The sequence below is a fragment of the Cyprinodon variegatus genome, unplaced genomic scaffold (assembly GCF_000732505.1).
Source record: "Cyprinodon variegatus isolate N-32 unplaced genomic scaffold, C_variegatus-1.0 Scaffold493, whole genome shotgun sequence".
Classification (NCBI taxonomy): domain Eukaryota; kingdom Metazoa; phylum Chordata; class Actinopteri; order Cyprinodontiformes; family Cyprinodontidae; genus Cyprinodon; species Cyprinodon variegatus.
In genome coordinates, this window is record NW_015150946.1 from 581719 (window position 1) to 607012 (window position 25294).

Here is a 25294-nt window from a genome sequence, read left to right on the forward strand (position 1 = left end):
ATGTACTCGTCGTATGTCAAGGTGTTCCAGTGGGCTACAGCGTACCCATAACTTATAAAAAACATACCTATAACTTATCCAACGTTTGCCAAAGTTTTTGCCAGATTTTTTGTACGTCAGACATATGCTGGTCTAAATCGTCAGGGTGTGACAGGGGCTTAAGAAGACAGTATAAGAAGTATGGTTTCTACAAAGACAATAAGGACTAATGACAATGTTTTTATGTTATTTATGTTTAATGTTATTTATTTGTTTTTGAACATTAATATATTGTAAACTTTATTGAGTTAAAAAAGCGACAATGCTTTAATGAATTTTAAGCTTGGTTAAAAGCCTAATCTCAATGTTCAGTGAAGCTCAGATTTATTAAGTGTGTTTGATTAATAATATATTTTCCTTAAATTAAGAAAGTTACTTTAAACGGTCAGTTGTTATGATGGGTAAAAGTTGACGCTTCGGTAAAGGAGGTGGCGTCGTAGAAACATGGTAACAGTCAGGCTGTGTCAGTGCTCTTTATTTCTATTTATAAAGAATTTATAAAGTCAAATCATTTATAAAGAATTAGAACATTTTGTATACACAGAGTGTATACAAAACAAAATTTAAATGCATACAGCTTTTAAATAGTGCATGAGCAGGTTACAACAGTGAAATGAACATTTCCATTTATAAAAAGCAGCAGTGATCAAAATGTAAAAAGTGTAGGAGAGGAAAACCAGTTTAAAGACATGGTGCAAAAGGCATTGATATGGAAGGATCAGAGCAGTGCAAAATAAATAAATAAATATGGTGCAAAATGCAGTAGAACACTGAGTTGAGTTCTTTTGATTGAGATTTTAAAAATTCAGTGTAGTGCCTTTGGGGATTTTTTAAATCCCTTTAAATAGAAGTGAACTCAGAGTTCAGATGGCGACGCCGTAAGAGGCAATGGTTGCATCAGCTCTTCAAATATGACGCCTAGAATGCTACAAACTATGCATCGATCCTGTAGCTATCACTGCCAGCGCCTGCTGGAGCTACGGTCATCAAGTGTCTTTTCTAGACTCGTAAATACAGCCACTCTTGACCGCTTAAAAAGCTTTTGAGTGCTTCCGGCAGATGCAAACAGAGCAGCGGACCCCGGGAACAGACCATGCCGGAGAAAGAGCAAGCAGAAGCGGTGTGCAAGGCTACGAATGTGGGGCTGCAGAGGTGAGCTAACAGCGCAGCTAAAAACAAATCCCCAGAGACCACCACTCCCTTCAGTCCTGCACCAACGTCCAACACAATGGATCATCTTCAACTCAAACTCTCTTCAAAGAAGAAGATTAGTAACTGCTGCTCCATCATCCTGACCGAGTCATGGCTTAACTCATCAATGCTGGATAATCCGTTATCCTGGAGGGGATCACACTATACCGCACTGATAGAAACTCCGAACTCAGGGGATTCATTACTGATCTAAATACTTTATTCTTCTTTCTTTCAAATACGAGTAATGGATCTTTAAGTTGTTACCACTGCTTTTTCCCCACATTTGACACACCGTAGAGTTTTTTTGTCTTCCAAAACCCTGTTATACTATTTAACGCCAGATGCATACATCTCTATATGTTCTGCTCAGTGATGTCAAAGCTTTTTTCCAACCAAAGCTTGGTGTCTTTGAGAAACAGGCTATTTATTGACCCCATGAGAACCGTACACCCTAGCATTTATGTGGCTGATAGCTATTAAATTTAATACACCACAGTACAAAATGCTCAGCCCATAAAGCCTGAAAGATGGCATTAAAAAGTAATAGCATCTTTGTTTGCAGTGGATTTCTACTCGTTAAAATGACCATTACAGAGCAAGCCAACTTCCTGAAGGAAAGACACAAGAATGAAAACAGAAGCCACATCCTGAGAACAATCATCTAATACTAAAATGATTTTTATAAGTCCTAAAGTATTTATTATATTGGAAAAAAATGAAACCACAGCAACTAAATGAACCTGAATAAGAACTTTTCTTAAGAAAAGCCTAAAGAGATTAGAGAATGGTGAAAATCAAAAATGGGATTTTTTGTGTAACCTTTGACTTCCTTTATTGGTACATGTTTCGAATGTGTGTGCTTGAGCAGAAATATCTGTATTGGCTCACTATCTCCTAGTTGGATGGATAAAACATGTAAAACCACCTAAAGAACAGCTGAAATATACATTACTGTAAAGAAAAACACTAAAACATGAGAGATGAGCATTTTTTAATATTCTTACTTCATCTCAAGGACCTCCTCCAGGTGCTTCCGCCTCTCGGCTCGCAGGGCAGTCAGATGGCCTTCCTTCTCAGCCAATGAGAGCTGGGTCGACGACAGCTTGGCTTTCATCACCTCCAGTTCCTGTTTCACCTTTTCCATGGCAACCAGTAGGTCCTCCACCTGACCCAGGAGCATAAACATATATTTAACATTTTCTTCCTAAAGATCCTCTATAGTTTGAAGGGTTTACTTAATTTCTCTGTTTTTGTTAAACTCGCTCCACGGCAGAACATCAAGCAGCTCATTTTCCTACTCCCCATTTTCCCTTTTTATAATCTCCAAGTTGTTTCTCTTTCTCCCTCACTTTTCTAATACATATTTCATCTCAGCCTGTTCCTTTCACTGGCTGTATATCACCGTGTCAGTTTAATGCGTGTGAGGTCAGTCTGTATTTCTTAAGGCCAGACAACGACTCGGCTAAGATCCAAAGAAAGGAAAAAGCAGAGAGAAGGGAAAGAAAACCATCCAACAGAAAAGGTGAACAATTAAAAAAAGTAAGTTTTTCAAAGGAAAATTCAGATTCTGCATTCAAAAAAGCTTTATTTCAAACAAAATAAACTTAAAAAGTGACCTTAGCTACAATTCTGAACCATCTATTAACAACTTAAAATGTTAGGGATTACAATCTAATTAGCATTAACATTTAATTAGAACATAAACTGAAGATTTATTTGGAGATCTTAATATTTAAAGTACATATACACCACCTTAAAGAACTTAATGAATGTTAGAATAAGTGGGTTTTCTCCTATTCGATCAGGCGCAAACATACAGTGGTACTTAAGGTTACAAAATGCCTTCGCAACTTCTTGTGATTGTCTCTGATTGACTGCAGCCTCGAGTTTCTCTTGGCAAGCGTACAAAGGTTCTGTTTGAAACCAAAATTCAGAACAAAGCAGGAAACCTCTTTGAAGATCTAAAGAATATTCTATCTAATATCGCTTTGCAAGAAATTATTTAGAGCCGTTTCTAAACCAGATCGGAAGTTCAAACAAATCCACATGAAAATCCTATTTGGAAGCATCGAATCTAAACCAAAAATCACCGTTAGATGAAAGGCGATTGCTTTGGATGTTCAGCAGCAAATCTGGATCGAGTCAGACTCACCGAATGGAAAACTGCTTTTTTTTTTTTTTCACTTAAGGCTGCACAATTAATCATATTTGCAAGAAAATCACAATTTTATAGCGACTTTATTCCACCCTGGTTCATTTTAAAAGCCCTAAAGTCAACGATAGCCATATCCATCAGGGGTTTATGTAAACGTTTCACTGAAATGTTTCCCTAAAGTTACTCACTTTACTACAATTTAGAAAAGGGCAAAATTCTGCAGACGTTTGCAACATCAGGATCAGCCATTAAACAAAAAATGTCTATTAATGACTGGAATGAGTCAGGATTAGGCAGATAAACTAAAAGAAAGACATATTCCAACATTTTATATATCTAGAATTTAAATAATTAATTAATTGTGTTGTTATTTTTTTTTATTACTTATTTTTTTCCATATCTGACACCAAGTTCCAATATGTATGTGTCATATATTAATATTTATATGGACAGACACACTTTGGGATTTTTATCCAAATATTTTTTTTCTTGTTAGCCATTCCATTGCCTTCAGAGAGGAGAGCGACCCACATTTTGTCCACAGATAGCTTATAAATACTGTTATACAATAATACAAAACAGAGGGGTCTGATGTAAGACGTCAGAGAAATGTGAAACAGAAATTAGAAAAAAAAAAACAAGACCAAAAACAAAGGGATATTTTTTTCATAGTCTGATTGATGCAAAGTTCTCAAACTAAAATCGTTTGAGCCGACGAGACAACCAGTGGAAGGGGAAAAAAAAGAAAGATGATCCGAGGTGAATTCCCCATCCGGCTGTTCATTAAAAACAACTTTGGCAGATAGATAAATGAAAGAATGGAATAAAAAAAAAACTGAATTACCATCCGATAACAGGGGAAATATAAATAAATGGTATTTGAGGATTCTTGGTTACCTTCGACCATCTAAATCCGCTTGTGGTGAACTCATGAATTGGAATGTGAGACAGCTGCATACAAATGACAGAAAAAAGAGAGACGTGAGAAGAAGGAGTGATTGCAGTGAGGGGAGACGAGTTTAAGGAAGGGGAGAGTAATTAAAAAAGGGGCCTCAGGATGCAGAGTAAAGTAAAGAGAAATCAAAAGGTATGAAGGAAAAATATATAAGGACAGGGAGGCTGTTTAAGACCGGAGAAGACGAGATATAAGAGATGATGAGGGATAAATACCGATTACACAGTAGACTGCAAAATACAAAGCAGTGAGAAATATAAGCAGCACTTAATCAAGTAATTTAGAAAAAAAAGGATGGAAAAGGTGACACCGAACAATAAGCATGTCTCACAGTGAGAGAGGGGTGGAGGACAGGGCCAAGCAGGGGAAGTGAGGAACTGGAAAGAAGACGCTTCGTTTGGAAATATTTCTGATGTTAGGGTTTCAAACTGCCCCAAAATCAAATATATATTTTTAGTTAAACAGAAATACTGAGGTTTACTATGATCGTATTGTATGGATGGAGGGATGCAGCTCTGTGAACCTGCAGACTGAACATTATGGAAACAGCAGGCTCCATTTGGAGGTTTCTGTTTAGGAAGGATTTCAGGTTTATTTAAAGATCAAAACAAGATGAACCACAAGAGAAAGAGCAGCGAGTTCAAGAATTAAAATTCTCCCTTAATAGAAACCGGGATGCAAAGGAGGGGCACGTCTGTCTCCAGTTTGAGACAGATGGAGTGCGTCCCGCTGCCGGCTCACTGCTGCGTCACACACATGCGCACCTTTCTGTGCAGATCACACATACAGTAGTGACTCATGTCTAGCTGCAAAGGTTTGGTTTGTTTTCATGTGGTTCTGGTAAAAAAGGTTTTGACAGGCAAATCAGATTCATAAGGCAGCCCCCCCTCCCGCCCCACACACACACACTTGTTGACAGTATGGTTGAATATAAAAGCCGTCTGCGTACCAGTATTGAGTCAGAGTGTTTATAAGTGGGTCTAGTTTGGCAGCATTTGCATGTGGGAGCCTTTGAACCGGCCGGCCTCATTACGGGAGGAAATCTTCTTCTCCCGTCATCTTTTTATAAATAATTATGTTAAAGGTTAATTGCCCTGACGCAGCTGCATGAAAAGAAACTCAAAAATATTTATTTATGATTTACTTGCGCCCACAAAGACGCATTTCCAGGTCGAAATCCAAAGCTGGTTTCCATTTGGTTTCTGCTAAATGTGCGATTTTAAATGGTCAGAGCTCGGTTTAAACATCGGATTGCCCTTCATTCCGCCATATTTGTCTGTTTGTGTTTGAAAAAAATGTGTCCTCTGTCCTGCCTGCTAGCGCCACATAACACACATGTGTACGCTTGCTGAAAGGTTGAGTTAGAGTTGTTGATGTTGGGAGAGGACTGCGATGGGTGTTTGGCTGACATCTCCACTCATTCACCACAAACTGACATCCCTGTCCTTTCCTCTTTGGAGCGTTTTGAGACCGGGCCCCTCTCCGCCCTTAATGGCCTCCGCTCTCCCTAATTAAAGTTGCACTTGCAGCATTTTGATTCCTTTCAATGTTTCCCAACCTATATAAAGTTATAAACAGTTACTGTCAGTGGAAAAAAATAAATAAAACCTTTTGTTTTTATTTTAGAAACCAGTTGTTTTTAAACAACCTGTTCAAATTCTTCACTTATTCAAGTAGATGACAACAAAGAGTCCAAGATGACATGTAAACTAGATCCTTTCAGGGCTGCACAATCAGTCTGCTTCAGGTTAAGGTCACAAACTGACGGCAGGACGCCCCCCCTAAAATTACACAACCTATTAAATCCTGAATTAGTTTGCTGCATGAAACAAAGTTTCATGTTTCTCTAATCAGTCTAGATCAGGGGTGGGCAACTCCAGTCCTTGAGGGCCGGTTTCCTGAAACATTTAGGCTACATTTACACTGCAGGTCTTGATGCTCAATTCCGATTTCTTTGTGAAATACTACTTTTTTGCGTTGCCGTTTACATTTCCAAATATATGCAACATATATGTAATCTCCTGTGTAAACTGCATTCATTCAGCTTAAGTGTCCCACATGTACCGTAGAGGACGCAATGACGTCAAAAGTCAGTGTGCTTCATGTTTACAGAAGTAAACATGGATGTAGTGCCGGAGGGCATCTAGTGATCTTTCCAAACGTTAAAACCTCAATCTTTTCAAGATGGTTAAAAAAATGCTGCTTTCCGCATCATCGTCCGCCATGGCGGTCCTGTGTAGCAAGAAGCAGAATAGTGACCTTTGTCGGGTATAAATGGTGTTCAGGTCGGATGAATGTGACCTAGCCGTTCAGACACAGGTCGCATCTGAAAAGACCAGATTCGTATCGGATCCAGGACCACATAGCCAAGTGGCCTTGGTTGCATTGGAAAAAAACGGTTGTGTTGTTCAGACTGCCATGAGAAGATCAGATCCAGGTTGCATGTGGGCAAAAAAAAAAAAAATCGGATTTGGGTCTCTTCAGGTAGCATTTGAACGTAGCCTTAGATTCATCCTTGGTCCATCATACCTGAATCAAATGGTTGAATTACCTCCCCAGTATGCAATCAATTTCTCCAGAGTCTTTTTAATTATCTATTTACTTGATTCAGGTGTGTTAAGTCAAGGACATATCTAAAAGTTGCAGGATACAGGCCCTCCAGGACTGGAGTTGCCCACCCCTGCTCTAGATTGATAATAATTATAAATGAACTTTATTGATTTCACATTGGAGAAATTTAGCTCTGCATTTAACCCATCCCCTTGGGGAGCAGTGGGCTGCCATCGTGGGACGCCAGGCAAGCATTAGGGGTTAAGGGTCTTTGCTCAGGGACCCAGAGTGGCAGTCTGTGGGAGTGGGGCTTAAACTCAGAACCTCAGGATTCCAAGCTCTATGCCCTAACCAATAGGCCACCACTCCCCAGGTTTTTGGTCCAACTATTCTACTTTGTTTACTATCTGCTTTTATCTTTACCTACTTATATCTTCCTTATATTCTATTGTTTAATTTGTGTAAAGCACTTTGAATTGTCTTTGTTCTCAACTGTGTTAAATAAATAAACCTGCCTTTCTTTACTCGCCTTTTTTCCAGAGATTTCTCTGCATAGCTAAAATATTTTTGGGTAAATGGCAGAAAGGCCCTAATTTGACCATTTCTTTGTTGATGCAAAACATCAACATGCAAAATCAAAAACAGAGGAGAGCCGTTAAGAGTTTTTCCAGGCAATTTAGCTGAGGATGGTATTTAAAGGATACATCCTCAGTTATAAAACATACCATTTGAATCCTTCTAATTTCCCCCCTGCAATATTAAATCTATGTACATTCTGTGTTATTGTTCCTGTCAAATGTGCTCATCAAAACAGTTTCTTTTTCGTTGCATCATTACATCATAAGGGCAATCTAACCTGTCAGCTGCATCACTTTAAACTGATTTTCTTGTGTTTGATGTCTCTGAAACTTGACTGGAATTTGAAACGGCATGTTTGATCTTTTTTTCTTCTTCCAGCAGACGAAAATGTTTTGTAAGCTGTATTTCACCTTCACACGTCCGTGTGACTGCCTTACTCTGTCCGTCGGGCCTTTAATTATCTGTCCTTCCTCTACACCGTCTGTCTGTGCGAAGCGTCTTCTGCCGTGCGGCTCGTTAGCACCCTCCTCGGAGGAGGGCGTGAGGAAGCATACCTCAGGAGTAAAACATCTGTTTTCATGCCTGCCTTTACACGTCTCTTCAGAAGCCGTCCAGTAAGTAAAGGCCGGAGCAGACGTTTAGAGGCAGTAATAACAAGAGTCCAGCCGTTTTGCCAACATCTACAGCAGGCCGTGTTTTCTCAGTGCAGCTTTAGTCCTCAGCCCACACTGCTTTCCAGCCCCCTCCACTTGTCAAAACCCATCGTGGCAGTGGGGAACGTTTCCCATCTCTATGGCCTCGTTAAGTCACCGCCGCTCCGGGGAGCGAAACACACAAACACACTCCTCGCGGTCTGAGGTTGCATCCGCCGAACCGTTCCCTTCTGAGCCTCCATTTACCACCGCCGTGAGCTCTCCCACTGTCTCCATTTAGATGAACTGCAATACGACTTAAAGCGGTTGGTGCACAGTCCATTTAAAATCATGGCTGGTTGTGTGTTGACTGTATAGAGGGACAAAATGTAGCTGTTCTTAAAATAGGAATGTGTTTACTTCTGCTCTAAATGAAGAGTGACTGGGCAAACACAGAGCCGCACCTGAAGGGGCTCCGCCGGGAGTGGGCGTGCTGGTTGCTGCTCCCGTTTTTAGTGGGGAGGATTTTGTAGATGTTAGAGAATTTTTTGCTTCAACTAGTCTGTTTTAGGTGAACTTAGCACAGTCTGATAAAAAACATGGACTGAGTTTTAGGAAAAGTTTAGGATAGAGCTTGGTTCACAGATTTACCATTCCGGGGAAACCAACTCGTGCATCACAGCGGGAGTCCACCGCACACACTTTACCTGCTTCTCAGCATGTGAGCGTGCGTGCTCCTCCTGGGCCAACACCACCTCCCGCTCTGCTGTGATCTGAACACTTTCCCTCAGTGCCTCCTCCAGCTCCTCAATGCGCTCCTCCTTCTGTCGCAGAGAATCCTGCAGAGAACAGGGATGGGAAGATAGAGATCTGATCAAAACCTGTTTTCTCACCACGTTCATCTATCCAACTGTTTAAACATGAGAGTTGCTAATAGAAAAAAAGATGATTTTCAGCTTGACTGACCCTGACTGGTAACAAGCTGGCAAGAAACGTGAAAAATCTGATCTCCAGGTGACACAGGCAGTTCATGATCTAAATGTTGGTATCAAAAATATGGGCTCCTTATGTGACTCTAAATGTACCCATTTCTCTTAGCCACCATTTTAAAGCAGAGACACTAAAGAACAGAAATCCAAGACAGACGTCTACTAATAATCAAAACTCTAGAAAACATCTAAACCTGCTCCTGTCTGCAGTCAGAGATGTAATGATTAGGTGAAACAGCTTGTAAAAATGGGTCTTAACACAGATCTAAGTTTGTTCTGCTAACATGCAGCGTGGGAAGGATGGGAGGTAAAATACTTTGCGAGTCTGCAGTTTTAAAAAGGGACCAAAAACCGGCGAGCATCTTATAATCTTTGTCTAGAGCAGAGGTCCTCAATAGGGGGGTCCGTGAGCCCTAGCAGGTCCACGGAGGTACTGCATGGGGGTCGCGAAAGACTTTTTTTAAATATTCCCCCTACCCTTTTTTCCACTAACTGAAATGTCTTTAAATCCACATTATTGTGAATTCAACACACTGTAGTAAACAGATATATGGAGGCAGAAGATGTCTTTCAGGCATCAATGCACAAATTCAGCGACACACAGGAGCTCTTTTAATCTGGGCACCGTTTCATTCACAACACCTGTCCCATCAACCAGGAATCAGAATCATACAATTCATACAATATATATATATATATAATAAGGGGGTCCCCGCTCAATCTGGACATCAGTTTGGGGGTCCTTGGCCTGGAAAACATTGAAGACCCCTGGTCTAGAGCTTTGAAAGAGCGTTTTGCTTGTCAATCAAAAACATAAACACTTACATTTCTGAACTTAACTTGAACTTTAGAACTCCGTCAAATGCAGACTAACATTGCAGTAAAACCGAGCTTATAAATGTGTGGAAATAAAACTCCTGTTTCCCATTAGGTGCAGATCTGAGATGCTGTGGGCCTTTTCATCTTCTAAAGGCTTAAGGAACCTACTGGAGGCCATTATGGAAGAAAAAAAGAAATACAATTCATATGACTAAGCTGCTGTATGCTCAAATTTTCAGCATAAACCTTGATAACATCTATTGCCCATATTTCCCCTCTAATGCCAAATGTAGGCATCTGCTTCATGAACAATAAGCAAGAAAATCATATTAGCACAAGTTTATCATTATTTAATCTCCTTATGATTAATCCACATATAAAATTCTACTAAAGTAAATGGAGGTTTACAAGGTCAGCCACATGCAGCCTGTGCAGGTGTGCGTGTATTGGCCCTACTGTTCACTCACACAGATTTCAGTATGGAGGTCAAACAGGGAAAAAGGCAAGTGTTGAAGAATGACGGAAACTCAGGGTGTAATTCAACAGCATTCTAAACCTGGAAACCTTAAAGAAAGCTCTGTACAAGCAATTATCACCCGGAAGCATCTCAATCCTGACTGCAGCAAAGATTAACCAAACAGAAAAACTATTACCTTTTAAAAGTGTTATTTCCTCTGACACATTATGTAAATAAATGCTCAATAGTAGAGGAGGATACTCCACCCTGGTGCCAAATAAGTTTTTTAACCAGAGGGAGGCGGTCAGTTGAGTTGGTGGTCCTTCACTGCATTAAGGACCACCTGTGAAAATGCTCTAAATGACTGGAACTCAAAGAATCCAAAATGTGTCCTGGGTACGATCACATGGGCAATTAAGAGATTTTGGGCTCACTTTGATCGACTCGCCCAGGATGCACGTTAATTCCAGATGTGCACAGGGCCAAAGTGTACCTCAGGTGGAAGGGAATTGGTTGTAAAACAGAACACATTATGGTGTGTGGATTTTTCCTCTCCTTTCACTGTGTGATGCAGCTTTATGAGGGTGTGAAGCATCTGCGGGGGTAAAGAGCACAACTTGTAGAACAGAGAGAGTTCCAGATAAAAGAACGGTTAGCTTTAACAAGCAGGTATAATTTCCGCAAGTCTTAAAACAAAACACCTGTGACATGGTATGGATAAAAAACAACAGGTTAATAGAGGAACTTCTCTTTGTATCTAATTAAAGGAAAAAACTATTCGAAACATGAAATTAAAAATATTTTTTTCTATATTATTGCATCAAATTCCTTATCTGTTTGTTTTGGACTCGATGTCTCTTGACATGTGAAAGATTTGAACCCCTAATCAAACCCAAGTAACTCTAAATGACCTCCTGCTGGCACATTTTAATAGTTTGAACCACAAATACTTACATAGCGTACATTATAGAAAATTATTTAAACATCATGGGTATTAAATGCTCTATCGGAGGAGTTAAGTTTTTACCATTTGGTAGCAAGACAAAATGCTAATTAAAGTCAAAATGAAGGGTCAATTTCACACCTGGAAAGCTTTAAGTCCTCTTCAGCAAACTAAAGGGCCTGAATAATATAATAATGTAGCATTTTTTTCTACAGAGCATCATGTTGCTCTGTTTACCTGAGACGACTGCAAAAAAGAAATAGAAAAGAGAGCTGGAGAGACCGAATTTTCTTCTACACAGACCCAAACCAAGGTATTGTAAGAATCACTTATAAGTCACCAGATGGTTATTTTTTGTTTTTGGTAAATAACAGAGTCCTCTATTAAATAATAGAGGACTCTGAGGAAGAAGTATGGCCCACAAACCTGACTCTGTTACATCTGCTCTCTCGGGAGGAATGGGTCAAATTTCCAGAAAACTACGATGACAATCTTGGGAGGAAAAATCTAAAACATTTTACCCAAATAAAAAAAAAAATCCACTAAATACAAAGGATGTATTTTAAGCATAAAAATGTAAAAATCCCTTAAAATTTCATAATTTTGACAGTACTGCATGTTACCACTGCTTCTTTGAAGCAAGCAAGTCCTTACTTTAAATTATGGTTGGGGACTTTCTGCAAAAAAGTTTTCTCGGGGTCGATATTCTGCTAAATCACAATCGTGGAATTTCCATTAAATAAAAAATACAGTTAAAATTGTACGTGAATACATTTGTCCCACTATATTTCAAAGTGGGGGATGTAAACAAATAATGCATCCAAATCTCAGCCCAGCTCTAATGGTTGCCACCATCTTCAAACTAAGAGTTTTGATTCAATTGAAAAACCTCATTGTAGCGTTTTTTTGTTTTTTTTTTATTAAAGTGGAATGGTAACGTAAAGCAAAATTATTTCGTTATTATAATTTGCGCAATTTGATGGTTTATAGAAAAACACCTTACGGTGTCCTTTGGTATAAGTGCGTGTTTTTGCATCAGTTTATCCTGTGTTGCCATGTGATGGATTGGTGCGCTACAAAGACAGGCACCCGATGGATCATTCTGGTAACAAGTGAACAAAAAGCTTAGCTAAAACAGGCAAAGGTAAAATCATCTTTAATCATTTTTTTTTCTCCCTAGAACTAAAATAATCAAAACGCTCATAGACTATCCATACTGATCTCTCATTAGCCTTGGAGGATTCTAGTCACACATAGAGGATAGTCACTGCATGGCGTTCCCACAAATTCCCAATTAATAAAGGTCAATTTTTCTTCTTCTTTGCAGGGTAAATTAGGTCTGAATGAATAACTGATGGGGACAGGAAGGAAGCGGGACGATGAGGCATTACAGTGGCCGTGAGCAAATCTCCAGAACATCTCCAACACATGTGCTGAGAATCCGAATCCCCGATGAGACAACATTACTTGGTGTCTAACTATGCAGAGCACAGTGGAATTCATTTGGAACAAAGCCGGCTCTTTTTGTATCGAATTAAATTTACAGTCCTGTCCTGTTAGCGTCTGCAGGGTTGTTTAGGTTATGCATGCTGGCCCGGAACCGACACACACACACACACACACAAGTTCTGGTTGTAACCGCTGCGGTCTCATGTGTCTCAGTGACTCACATCGACTCATCCTCCAGCCGCATACACACACTGCAAATGACAGCTTCCTAACTACTTAAACCAAATCAACCATAGCTAAAGGGTGCATAAGCTTGTTCACACAAAACACACACACACACACAGAATGACAGTTTTCATCTGTCTATAATCAGCGAGCCATTGAGGTTAGCAATTACTGGAAGAGAAGAACGAGGATGAGGAGGAAGAAAAAAACAGGCTGAAGGATTTCAGGGGAGGCCAGGAAGAAATTTAAGGTGAAAGGGTAAAGTTAAATGAAAAAGAAGCAAAAGAGAACCTATTATCTGCAGCTATATGGAGAAAACCACACAGAATCATCACACCACATGGGAGTCTTATCTCGGGTGACTTGATGCACCCAGCAAACAATTAGGAGTGCTCCTCAACCACAGAGAAGCTTTTTAAAACCCAAAAGCATTCATTTTTTCCTTCTCCTTTAATCACCTCTCTCATTTTTCTACTCATCACTCCCCTCTTCTCCATCTTCCATGGGCTCCCCCTGCCAATTATCCACCTTGGCCTACTCCTCTCACATCTTCTCAGCTGAGAGCTGCAGCATGTGAGAGTGAGTGTGTTTGACATTGCCTCAGGCTGCTCTGGATCACGTTATGACAACATGGTGTTGTTGTAGCAGAAGTTACTCAGAGGACATGGACAGAAACTTTTCTCCAGCTTTCTACAGGCTTTCGTCCTTTACCTTTATCTGCTGAGAACTTTCGTTGAGATTGTCTTCCCTCTTCTTGGCCTCCTCCATCAGCTGGGCGTTTCTGTTCTTTTCCACTTGCTCCTTGTGTTTCATGTTAGCCACCTTCTTCGACTGGTCCTTAATTTGTCTGCAAAAACACAATAATATTTTACAAACAATACATCATCTGCATGTTCATGACTGATGTTTTTTGTTTATGATATTCATAATGACTTCACTGAAGCTAATTTAGACTAAATAGCTCAGAACGGGGCTATTATTCTTAACAGGCCTCCAGTTCTTTCTGGTTTTGCTTCTTAAATTAGAGTTTAAAATCTTTAAAAGTTATTTTGCACCCCTGTAGTCCACAAAATTGTACAGCTGCAAAACACTTTCACATTTTCAAACTTGTTTTTCAATTATCACCATTATTATCATTATGGTTTTGCTTAGGCACTTGGAGGCAAAATAGTCCACGGTCATTATGCAAACACAGGAGGATAACAGAATTTAGTTTGGGGCATCACAGCTTTGACGAGGACATTAACAGTGGCATCAAAAATGTATCAGTGAGGTTGGAATTGGAGTAATTAAGTGTGGCAAATAGTGCAAAACAGAGTCTAAAGAGAAGTGATGGCCTAGACAGCTCTAGGGAAGAAGATGTCTTTAAAGCTGTTAGTCCGTGTTTTGTTGTACAGCTCTCCTGAAGGCAGCAGTACAAAGAGTCTGTATGAAGGTAGGCAGTGATATGCCTGACTCTGTTCTCAACCTGTCCGACGTAAATGGAATCAATATCACGGAGAGGATATTCCACAATCCTCAGGGCTGTGGTCATTACTTAAACTCTCAAACCACACTGCTTCAATTAGACATGGGATGGTCTCAGTTATTGCTCCCTAAAAGTTGACAAGCACTCTGGGGAAGAAAGAGGCCATGTTAAGCTTCATGAGTAAGAGGATCCTCTGAGTTTCAATCTGGTTTTAGAGCTCATCATAGCACTGAAACAGCTCTGGTGAAAGTCACTAATGATATTCTCATGGCCTCAGAAAATGGACTTGTATCTGTACTTGTCCTGTTAGATCTCAGTGCTGCAATTAATACAGCTGATCATAATATAACTTTAGAAAGATTTGAATGTTTTGCAGGAATCAAAAACACAGCAATAGGCTGGTTTAAATCTTATTTATCAGACTGATTTCAATTTGTTTACGATAATAATAAATCTTCCTCAGAATCCAGGGTTACCAGTGGAGTACCACAGGGACAAGTGCTAGGACCAATTCTATTTACTATATATATATCTGTAGAATTATTAGACAGCATGGGATTAATTTCCGCTGTAATGCTGATGATACACAACTATTTATGTCTATATATCAAAATTAATCCATTATATAGACTACAGGCATGTCTTGAAGACATAAAAACCTGGATCACTCTTAACTTTCTGCTCCTGTCCTCAGACAAAACAGACGTTATAGTCTTTGGACCAGAATCTTTGAAAAAGAGCTTATTAGTCAGTCACTTCATTTGGATGGGATTCAATTGATCTCAGATAATAAAGTAATAAATATTGGTTATTTCACTTCCTGTTAAAAGAGAGTTTTTCCTCTTCGCTGTCTCTACAACCATGCTTGGTGTAAGGGACTGCCTTCAAGTCACTGAGTCAATGCAATCAGCTGGTTCTCCTTAGATAGAAAACTTTAAACTTTGAACTTTAAACAACTTTGAATCCACATCCCTGGGTCATCCTCATGTTCAGGATTCTCACCATTTTTGGAGGGAAAGTTTTTGACCCAGGCAAACATTTAAGTCTGGCCTGTAAGTCTTTAAAACATAAACAAGCTTACAAAATGAAATAAGCTTTTGTTCAAACCAACAAAAAAGATTAAAACCGAAGGATGTTTTCCACCATTAAGCCACACATACTCAGATATAAATCCAGCCAAAGTCATTGCCTTCAGAAATTCCCCTGCAATTAACAGTCTACTGGTCTGTATGAGCACCATTAGTTGGTGAAGAAATCACAGGTTTGCCAGAGAGCATTAGTGAACAAACATTGAAGACACAATGAAAAACAGAAGGTTGTGGGGATGTTTAAAACATGATAAGGTTCTAAGACTATTACCAAGCTAACAGGTTTTTGTGAAGGTTTGCTGTGTTTGGATATGTGCTCATGAGGTCTCTGAAGATGGACTAAAATATGCATGAAGCCTCCACATATATGTGTACCGGTATTTATGTTGAGAATAACTGAGTTTTAGTTTCAAATGTGCACAGTTACTGCTGTGCTAAGCAGGTAAATGCCCAAAAGACAACTGTAGTGAAAAGCGGTTTTACAAAGTACTGATATAAGAGGACAGGATACAAATGCCTGCCACACTTATCAGAAAAGGTCTACACAGCATCATTTAAACCATTTCATACTGATCTATATAATAAATTCCTCACAAGATACATTAAAGGCTCCTTATGTTTCATAACAATGTGAAAAACTGTGTGGATAGTAAAATTATTTTGCAATGATCTATCAAATAATAACACAAATGTACCTCTGTCAAGAAATTTGAACTTTACATCAGGATTCTGTGCAACACAATGCTGTCCTAAATACCCTGGAGTCGATATAATGTCAAAATCGGTTGAGGAATTTGGTGAAAAGCTATGAATCAAATACTGGATGACATATTTGATGTCTGCACAGCGGGAAGCAGGAGGGCCTCGTCACAAAGGGATTACTGGGTGTCGGGAAGCGGGGTTTAAATCATCATCAGGAAAATGAACAAGACTGTAATGGCTAGTAAAGAGCGGGAAGAGCAGAAAGTCTTTCCTTGTGGGAGATGCAGGCTTTGCAAGATGGAGAAATAGTTTAATCCCTGTTCAAGACGCCTGGAAGCCATTGTGGCTCTGTCACAGAGCTATCAGATAACAGCAGCTTTACTTGATCAGGACCTCTTACGGGCCCCAGACATCAACACAGGCACAAATGCTGAAAAAGTAAACCTCAATAACATCAATGGAATCAAAACATGAGGAAAAACCAAAGGAATGTGTAAGCATACTGTTAAAAAAAAAAAAAACACTAGGGGGCATAACAAAGACACTAAACTGCAGGCTAGGTAGTTCTTACCTTCACTAGGTTTGCCCGTGACTATAGTAAGCCTCTCTGCACAAAGCATATCTTTATCCATTTTGCGTCTGTCTTAACCCTTTATAGGGCATTCACTTTAAACATCTACATTTCAAGCACTGCAAAAAACTGAAATCTAAGTCAGTCAGGTTTTCTTAAAATAAGTGCATTTTTTTCTTGAACTAAGCAGGTAAGTAAGATACTTTGCAAATGGAATAAGACATTTTACATTCAAAATAAGGAAAAAAATGCAGTCTCCTATTTCAAGAGCATAATATCAAATAATCTGATTTTGAGGATAAAAATGCTCCTTAAGCTGGGAGATTTACTTATTTACCAACTCAAAGTAAGGGTAAATACACTTATTTTAAGACATTTTCACAACTTTAAAGATATTTTTTTTTAGTGTGTCATTGGAATCCAGGACAAGACCTTATTACCTTTATAACATTCACAAAATATGTATATTTTGATGGCATAAATGAATGTCGATGTAATTACAAGAAACGCCAACTTGCCCGTATATATTAAGAAAAATAACAAAGGTGCTTCTATAAGAAATTCATTAAAAACACTCTGAGAGTAAATGAAATAACACTCCATTTGTAAGTGGTATGCAAGTGATCAAAAATGGTAACTTGCACTATAAAGGGTTAACCGTTTTACTGCATACATTAATTATTTTTCCAGAGTATTCAGACCTACTGACAATCCTTTTAGGGCTCTTGGAGATAATTCAACAAAGCACATGCTCTTTACTTCCTGATTCCTGGAGTAGATTTAATCTGATGAAAAATGCCAATTAAGTGCAGCAGCTGTGAACATTTTGGTTTTATCTATTTCTGCGATTATCACAGAGATCAAAAAGTACAATCACTGAAAGAAATGGTGTGACTACACCAATACCTGAAGTGGACAAGCTCAAATGTTTGCCCGAATAAAAATAAACCCCTTAATTTAAATTAACAATTTAAACAAATATTACCAACAATTTCCAACCCCAAGTCTTTGAAATTGGAAAACCTCCTTGCCATAAAACTAATCTTTAAATCAGATTTGAGCAGGTTCAGGTCAGGACTATCTACAGTAGACCATAAAAAAACATTGCTATTGTTTCAAATCAGAAAATAACTAAAGATGACCTCCAATCTGAGTCTTTTAGGGGTAGAAATAAATTTAGGCTGTGCAGCTCGTCCCACTGAATGATACATAAAATGTTCCCAAGATCGACTTCTTCTGGATTATTTTTACCACCTTTTTTTTAAAGGTGCTGCAAGCAGTGCTGATGTTTAAATAAAAAAAAAAATTTGCATTATCATTTACTCATATATGGTGAAAATTGGAGCAAATGCTATAATGATGCATAATTTAATAGTGGGCTGTATCATTCAGTGGGACTAAATTTAAGATTAAAATTTAGATCCTGTTTTGAAATTAAATCATTGCGTGCATTCAGCATGCAGAAATGTCTCCATGCATATCGGTATATATTGTTGCAGAAGGTGTAAACAGGGCTTTAAATTCATATGACCTTCGAGCCTCAACATATATAGCTCTACTCTCAGCCCTAACCCTTTCTGATAGTGCTTTTAGTTTACTCAGCTTAGCGCAAAGCATAAAAAGATAAATGTACTCAAATATATAACCCATTTATGACAAGCCTTAGCTTTCATCTTCCTTGTCTGTGTAAGCCATAAACTACCTTCTAAAGTTACATAAAGTAACAGGAGTAATCCATCAAGTGGCTTTTACATCAATATTGCTGCCAGAAAAGTTGAGAAATGATATTGGCAAAAAAGGGTAGCATAAAATCGGTTTGCTAAAAAGGTCCAAGGGGCCTAATTCCAAACTGTCCTGAGATATCTGGGAGAAGAGAAATTGAAAAGCAGAGAAGCGGCCAAAACCGCTCAGCAGCACCTGCATGTTCAAAGCTCACACCATAATCATCAGCCTTTGTGTGTGTGTGTGTGTGTGTGTGTGTGTGTGTGTGTGTGTGTATCGACGTTTCTCACTTAAAGGTCTGCCATTGGAAAAGCCATGTGTGGCTCTTGTGTTTACATCCAAATTGGGTTTGAATGTTAAGTGAGAACGCAGATGTAGTAAGTGAGCCCTCTCATTTGTTATTTTGTTCCCTTTGTTAGGCCATGATTTTAGCTTCCATGTACAGTAACTGTGGGATACGGTTATTTCAATATTTGGGGTTCAGTTTGGTTCTGTACGCCCTGCCTTAGTGTAACAGGCCATAAACAGGCAGGAATGTTCCTATTGGAGGTTTTCCAGGAAGCCCCAAACATCTGGTTGGATCGCTGAGGTTTTCTTACTCCACGCTGCATTTGCTCTGTGTTTTATATATATATATATATATATATATATATATATATATATATATATATATATATATATATCTTTTTCCAATTGATTCAGCACAGTCAGGGCATTTTCTGACCCTTTTTCCTATTTTTTGAGGAAAATAAACATTTGTTTTAGTATTTATTCTCATCATTGCATTGCACCTCTAGTATTTTCTCACCTGAATCAGCTCTTTTTTTAGACACTTCATCTGCTATTTTCAGTCTTGCAAAAAACTCTGTTATCTAGACTAAAATATATCTTTATTTACTTTGTTTCATATACTGCTTTAAAATGAAACAATTCTCAGAATAAATACTCTTTTTACAGATATTAGACCACCATTGAATTGCAATGATTCTTTAATCTTCATAATCCTTTGTGGCAGCCATTTTTTCATTTAATACTTACTTTAGGTCTGTAAATTCAATAAAACTTGAGCCCTAATTCCTCTGGCAGACTTATATTTTAATATTACTATTTTTTTCTTCTAACTGGAGGTGATAATTATGTTTAAGGTTAGCTCAGATGGCAAGAAGGCCAATTCTCACTAATGATGTACCAATCAGTCGGCCAGTGACTAAACTCGTCCAACTTTCCCTCTATTTGTTCTGACCGGTGACTTGAAGGCCACAAACTGAAACATTTTACCTCTTCATTAAAAATGCATCATTATGAAAACTGCCAACATCCAAAACAGCCTCTGATATATTTTTTGAGTAGAAATTCAGGGTTTCAAACCTGTTAATTATAAAATGTCTTTAAATCCAAAATTGGCACAAGGGGGTCATGGCCCAAGCGTTTGTCCTGGATCATAAAATTTTAGGCTTTATATAATAAATACGCTAACAGGGATTTATTGATCCCACTGGACACCAAATACCAGACACCGAATTGGTGCCCCACCAGGTGAGAACATGGGTGGACTGGAAATAAAGCACAGCCCTGTACTTTTCTCCTGGATATATGCTCTATGTTTAATGGGATAAAAGTGAAAATAAATAATCTATTCTTGCAACTTTCAGCAAGTTTAATGTGCGAAGCAGCCATTTCACATGGGACAACTGACATTTCGCTTTACTGCATGTCAGTCTTATGATTATAAAGTTATAAATGATAACTTTACAGATGATTTGAAGTGATTTAGGAATGAAGACATTAATGTACTTCATTTAAGTATTTTATGCATCATTCTATAAAATAAATGCTTCATTTATTATTTATCTGATCGCTTCCAGTTGAAAGGCTTTCTTAAAATAATAATGCAACAGATGTCTGTTCCCTGTTTTTATGCATCGCCTTTCCTTAAAAGCTGCTCTCTAAGGTAACAGAAACTGCCCTTTCAACCCCCTGGTTTATAAATCTCAGGCCCACTCCCATTCAAAGTTACTTAAATATACAAAACATATTTTTCTGCTGCAAAACAACTGAATCTAATCGGCTGAGGAACCGGAATTACTGGAGATTTTCTCTAACCGCGGCGCAGTAAACACCAACACGGATATCTGCACACACAGAAGCGAAGACCAAACACGAACGGTTAAACATTCCTCAACACACGATTTGAATTTCTCTGGGTTGGACCACACACAAAAAGCCGAACACACGCATAATAACACAACGCAAACACCCGAGATCCATTTGCCAAGATTCACACAGATGTAAACACACACCGTACAAACAAGATGGCAACCACTGCAAATATATATCATGTGCTAAGATTAACCCACACTGGTATACTTGTTAATGACATTTTGATTTCTGGATTCTTATTTTACTCCCTTCCAAAATACACATAAAAAGTGCTTTTGAACTAGTTGCTAATATACACAGAAACATAAGAAATACTTTATCTGAACTTTTGGCAGTGAAAAATGCAGGTTATTGCTTTTAATTAGAAGGAAAACACACATGCAATCTGAGAAATTTCCGTAAACCTCCCAACCTCCTCATTAGCATGCTGCTCATACTCAGGGAGCCACATAAAGGTGATATTAATATTACATTTGGACCCCTGTATAAATATTTGATCAAAATGCATGCTTGTGGGCCTCATCTATGTTTACTGCTTGTAGTTTGCCCAAAATTAACATCAAGCAGTTCCTTCAAACCACAGGGAAATCAGTATTTCCTTTGAAAAAAAAAAAAAGGAAGGAAACATGGATATGGTTTTCTTCATCCTTAAAAGAAAAATTATAAAGCAGATTAAAAAACATAATTCAAATCATAACAGGTCCATCTTACAACATGATAATAAACCAGATAATAAAAGATTGTTTTTTTTAAAACAAAAAGGGGAAAACACTTTATTAAACAATTAATGTGGACAAATGCCTCAGAAAAAGATTTAGAGTTGAAATTGGCATGTGCTGTCTGCCATCATTTTAAATTGTAAGAGCTTAAATTCACACTTGGAATGAAAAACGCTTTAATTTTAATGCTAATTCAGAAGGGAATATGTTATTATCATAAATAACTGCTTTGTTTTAAAAGTTTTTTGTTATACCAGTGCCCAATACTTATTAGTAGCTAGAAAGGAAGAAGGTGCTGCTAATAAAATTTGAATATTGTGAAACAGTTGATTTATTTTAGTAGTTTCATTCATGAAACTTGTACTTTATGTAAATTACACACAGTCTGGCATATTTAAAGTGTTATTTGTTTTAATTTTGATGATTTAAAGTGACAGCTAATGAAACCCCGAAATTCAGCACCCCAGAAAAAGAAGAATATTGTGAAATGGTACAAAATTGCAGAGACCTTGTGTCCGCTAATTAATCCAAAACACCTGCAAAGGTCTTTACATTGCCTGTCAGCGTAGTGGCCACACAATCATAGGGGAGACTGCTGAGCTGACAGACAAAAAGAAGACCATTGACATCTTGGAGAAAGGGGGGCAAGACACAAAAGGTCATTGCTAAAGAGGCTTGCTGTTCACAGAGCTCAGTGTTAAAGCACATTAATAGGGAGGTGAAGGGAAGGAACAGCTCTGGTGACGAAAGTGTACAAGCAATAGGGATAACCACACCCTGAAGGGGATTATGACACAAATCCCAGTCAAAAATGTGAGGGAGATTGGCAAAGAGTGAGTGGACTGCAGCTAGAGATTGATTCAATGATCACCAAGTACAGATGTACGAAAGACATTGGTTATGCCATTTTGTCAAGCCATTTTTTAACTTCTTAAAACCCACCGGTTTGCCGGCGACCTGGTGGACCTTAAGTGAGGGTAATAATTCAGAATGCATAAAATTCCACCGGTAACATTTTTACCAGCAGGTAAAGCCATTGCCTGCAGTTCCAAGCTGACACCAAAAGTTCCAAACCCCACAGGTCTGGAACTGTTATAGCAAGAGGTCTGAAATGTTTTGTGGTTTTGTTTGTGGTTGACATGATGTAGAACAAATATAATATAATAAAACCTGCTTTTCTCAAGAATGTATTTATTACTGCTGTTTAAAAAAGACCTATGATTTCTGAGAATAAAAAACAACAACTTTGAGTCATGTTTGAACTAATGCAGGTTGGTCTGTGTTCTAGTCACCCAATTTTAAGAAACTAGAGGGTGTTAGCTTTCAAATAATGTATTGCACTTGTAATTTGGGCTTACAGTTCATAAGTTATTTGCTTTTCCATTTGGGTATGCAAAATAGGCAAAAATTACCCAAAATGAGGTGGACGACGTTGGAAGTGTCTCATCTGGGCTAAAGAAAGAAAGGATTGCTGCTTATTGGTCCATAGATATGTTCTCCGATCAAATTAAATTGCATTTGGAAATGTAAGGCCCCAGAAGAGGCACAGAATCCAGGTTGCTCGAGGTTCAGTGTAAAGTTTCCATATCTAGTGATGTTTGGGGTGCCATGTCATTTGCTGGTGTTTCTCCATTTTCTGAGGTCAAATGTCGCAGACATCTACCAGGAAATTTCAGAGCATTTCAAGCTCCCTTAGCTGACCAACGTCTTGGAAACACAGATTTCATTTTCCAACAGGACTTAGCACCGGCGCACAATGCCAAAGCTGCTACCACCACCAGCTTTAAGGACTATGGTATCTCTGTTCTTAATTGGCCCGCAAACTTGCCTGACCTTAACCCCATAGAAAAGCTATGGGCTATTGTAAAGAGGGAGTTATTATCAGAGCAACCTGGACTCTAATAACACCTGAGCAGGACCCCAGACTGATGGACTCCATGCCGCACCGCATTGCTGCAGCAACCAGACCACAAGAGCCCTAACTGAGTACTGAGCTCTGTGCAGGTTTATACTTTTCAGTTGACCAGCATTTCTGGAAATCCCTCTTGGTGTTGGTCTTAATATTCAAATTTTCTGAGAAATTGAATTTGGGGTTTTAGTTTGTTGTCAGTTATAAAATGAAAAGGAATAAACAATTGAAACATAGCAGCCAAGTTTCACTTTTTCATTCAAATTATTGAAAATAAAATCAACTTTTTCATGATATTCTAATTCTATAATCAGTGCCTGTTTACTTTCTTTTTAAGCTGATCAGGTTTTCTAGTAACTTCTAAGCAGTTACTCATCTTTTGAATTATGTTTTGTTTGAGAGATAAATATGTCAAGACAAAGACGGTAATTTTTTCGAGGCTCTGCACAAAACAGGAAAAATAAGCAAGCTTTAGAATTTAAGAAGCTTCTAGAAAAAAAACAGCCATTTTCCTAAACTTGCCCAAATTGTCATAATTATTAACATTTCAAACAACTGCGACTAAAAGGGCTGGATGAGGATCTGAGGTTACCTTGTAGCCAAGCACAGTGGAAAATATCTATGTAGCTCTATAGTGACAGAGCTAAATATAAGAGAGCTTTTCAATGGCATCTTTGAATTAACTACCATGTCCTACCATCTCAAAAGTAAACAGCTGGAGCCTAAACTGGAACTATGCAATTTGGTCTCAGAGGGTTTAGTTTGAGCTTTTCAGTAAGATTAAACAACTGCTGCCAAGTATGGTGAAGGATCTGTGATGCTTTGGGCCCATTTCTCTTGTCATAAACAAAACTAGAACCTGTATGGCACTTAAAACTCTTCCTAGGATATTTATATAAATATCTCACAGCCACTCCTATGGTCCTTCAACAGGGTTAAGATCTGAAACATGCAGCCAAATCAACACAACATAACTAAGAGCAGAGAATTTCAGATAAAAAATACCAAAGTGCTTCCAGTTGTATGCAAAAGGTAAAAACAGCAGCAATAACCAAGGTAAACTGCTGATTTTTTTAAACCAACAAAAGCTCTTTTATATTCTTCAATAGTGCGAATGAATTTAATGAGATAAATCTCTGCAGTTTTCAGCTCTTTGGTGTTTTCACCTAATTGCTGCCAAATTCCTCCTCAGAAGTGTTCTATTGCATGTGTGCAACACAAAACAAACAGAAAAAAGCACGCATTATGCTTTGTTTGTGACGGCAGGAGTGTGCCTATACTTGCTGTCACCCAATAGCTCACAAATCCCTGCAAAAGCTCAACACTCAGGACCTCCGCTAGATCAAACACAAACTAAAGCGCACATACAAAATGAAACCCTGCAATGGAGCTTTGGAAACATTGACGTTGGACGTTTTTAGAGTTCTTCAGTTCAGATCAAAACAGGAAATAAAAAATACAGAGGAGGAGATTCTATGTTAAAAAAAAGTCTCTGTCATCTACCAGAAAGTGAGATTGTACCAACTTTTTTCTTTGTTTGCTCTCCTTCTAAAGCAGAATAACAAAGCTGCAGAAAACCGGCAATGAAAAGGCAGACAAGATGCCAGGGGATTCATGGCTTTAGAAGTTAGAGGAAAAGAAAGAAGAAAAAAAAAGCATAGGAAGAGCTGGTACTGTGGAGATTTAACAACACATCTGAGGACACAAAACACTCAAACCAGCAGATTTATGCAAAAACCAGAAGGAACAATTATGTGGCTCATCGCAATGCATAGGTCAGAAAGTTTATATGATTTTGATAGATCTATTAAAAAGGAGCATATTCAGACCCCAGATTTCACATAATGAAATCCCATTAGAATGGTGACCTCTAAAGAGCAAATAGGAGAGCTAAAAAGCAAAGAAACTATCATTTAAGGCTATAAACGTTGCTATATTATGGTATCTGTTAAAATAATGGGTAACTTTT

The 25294-nt window shown here is 38.4% G+C and overlaps 1 protein-coding gene across 11 annotated transcripts in view; it reads right to left on the reverse strand.

Annotated features, from left to right (window-relative positions):
• LOC107094597 (ELKS/Rab6-interacting/CAST family member 1-like) overlaps positions 1-25294 on the reverse strand; it is a 123357-nt gene that overhangs the window by 69441 nt on the left and 28622 nt on the right. For 6 of the 11 annotated variants that reach the window (XR_001481686.1, XR_001481684.1, XR_001481685.1 and 3 more), the window contains 3 exons: positions 13698-13833; positions 8812-8943; positions 2238-2398 (listed from right to left, as the gene is read on the reverse strand). Coding sequence is in view for 7 of the 11 variants with exons in the window: in XM_015390317.1 (XP_015245803.1) it covers positions 2238-2398; positions 8812-8943; positions 13698-13833 (429 nt within the window). In the remaining 4 variants the exon portion in view is untranslated. Of the gene's footprint in view, positions 1-2237; positions 2399-4285; positions 4340-8811; positions 8944-13697; positions 13834-25294 lie in introns of all 11 variants that reach the window. The other 5 variants (XR_001481683.1, XM_015390315.1, XM_015390316.1 and 2 more) reach the window with 1 other exon arrangement.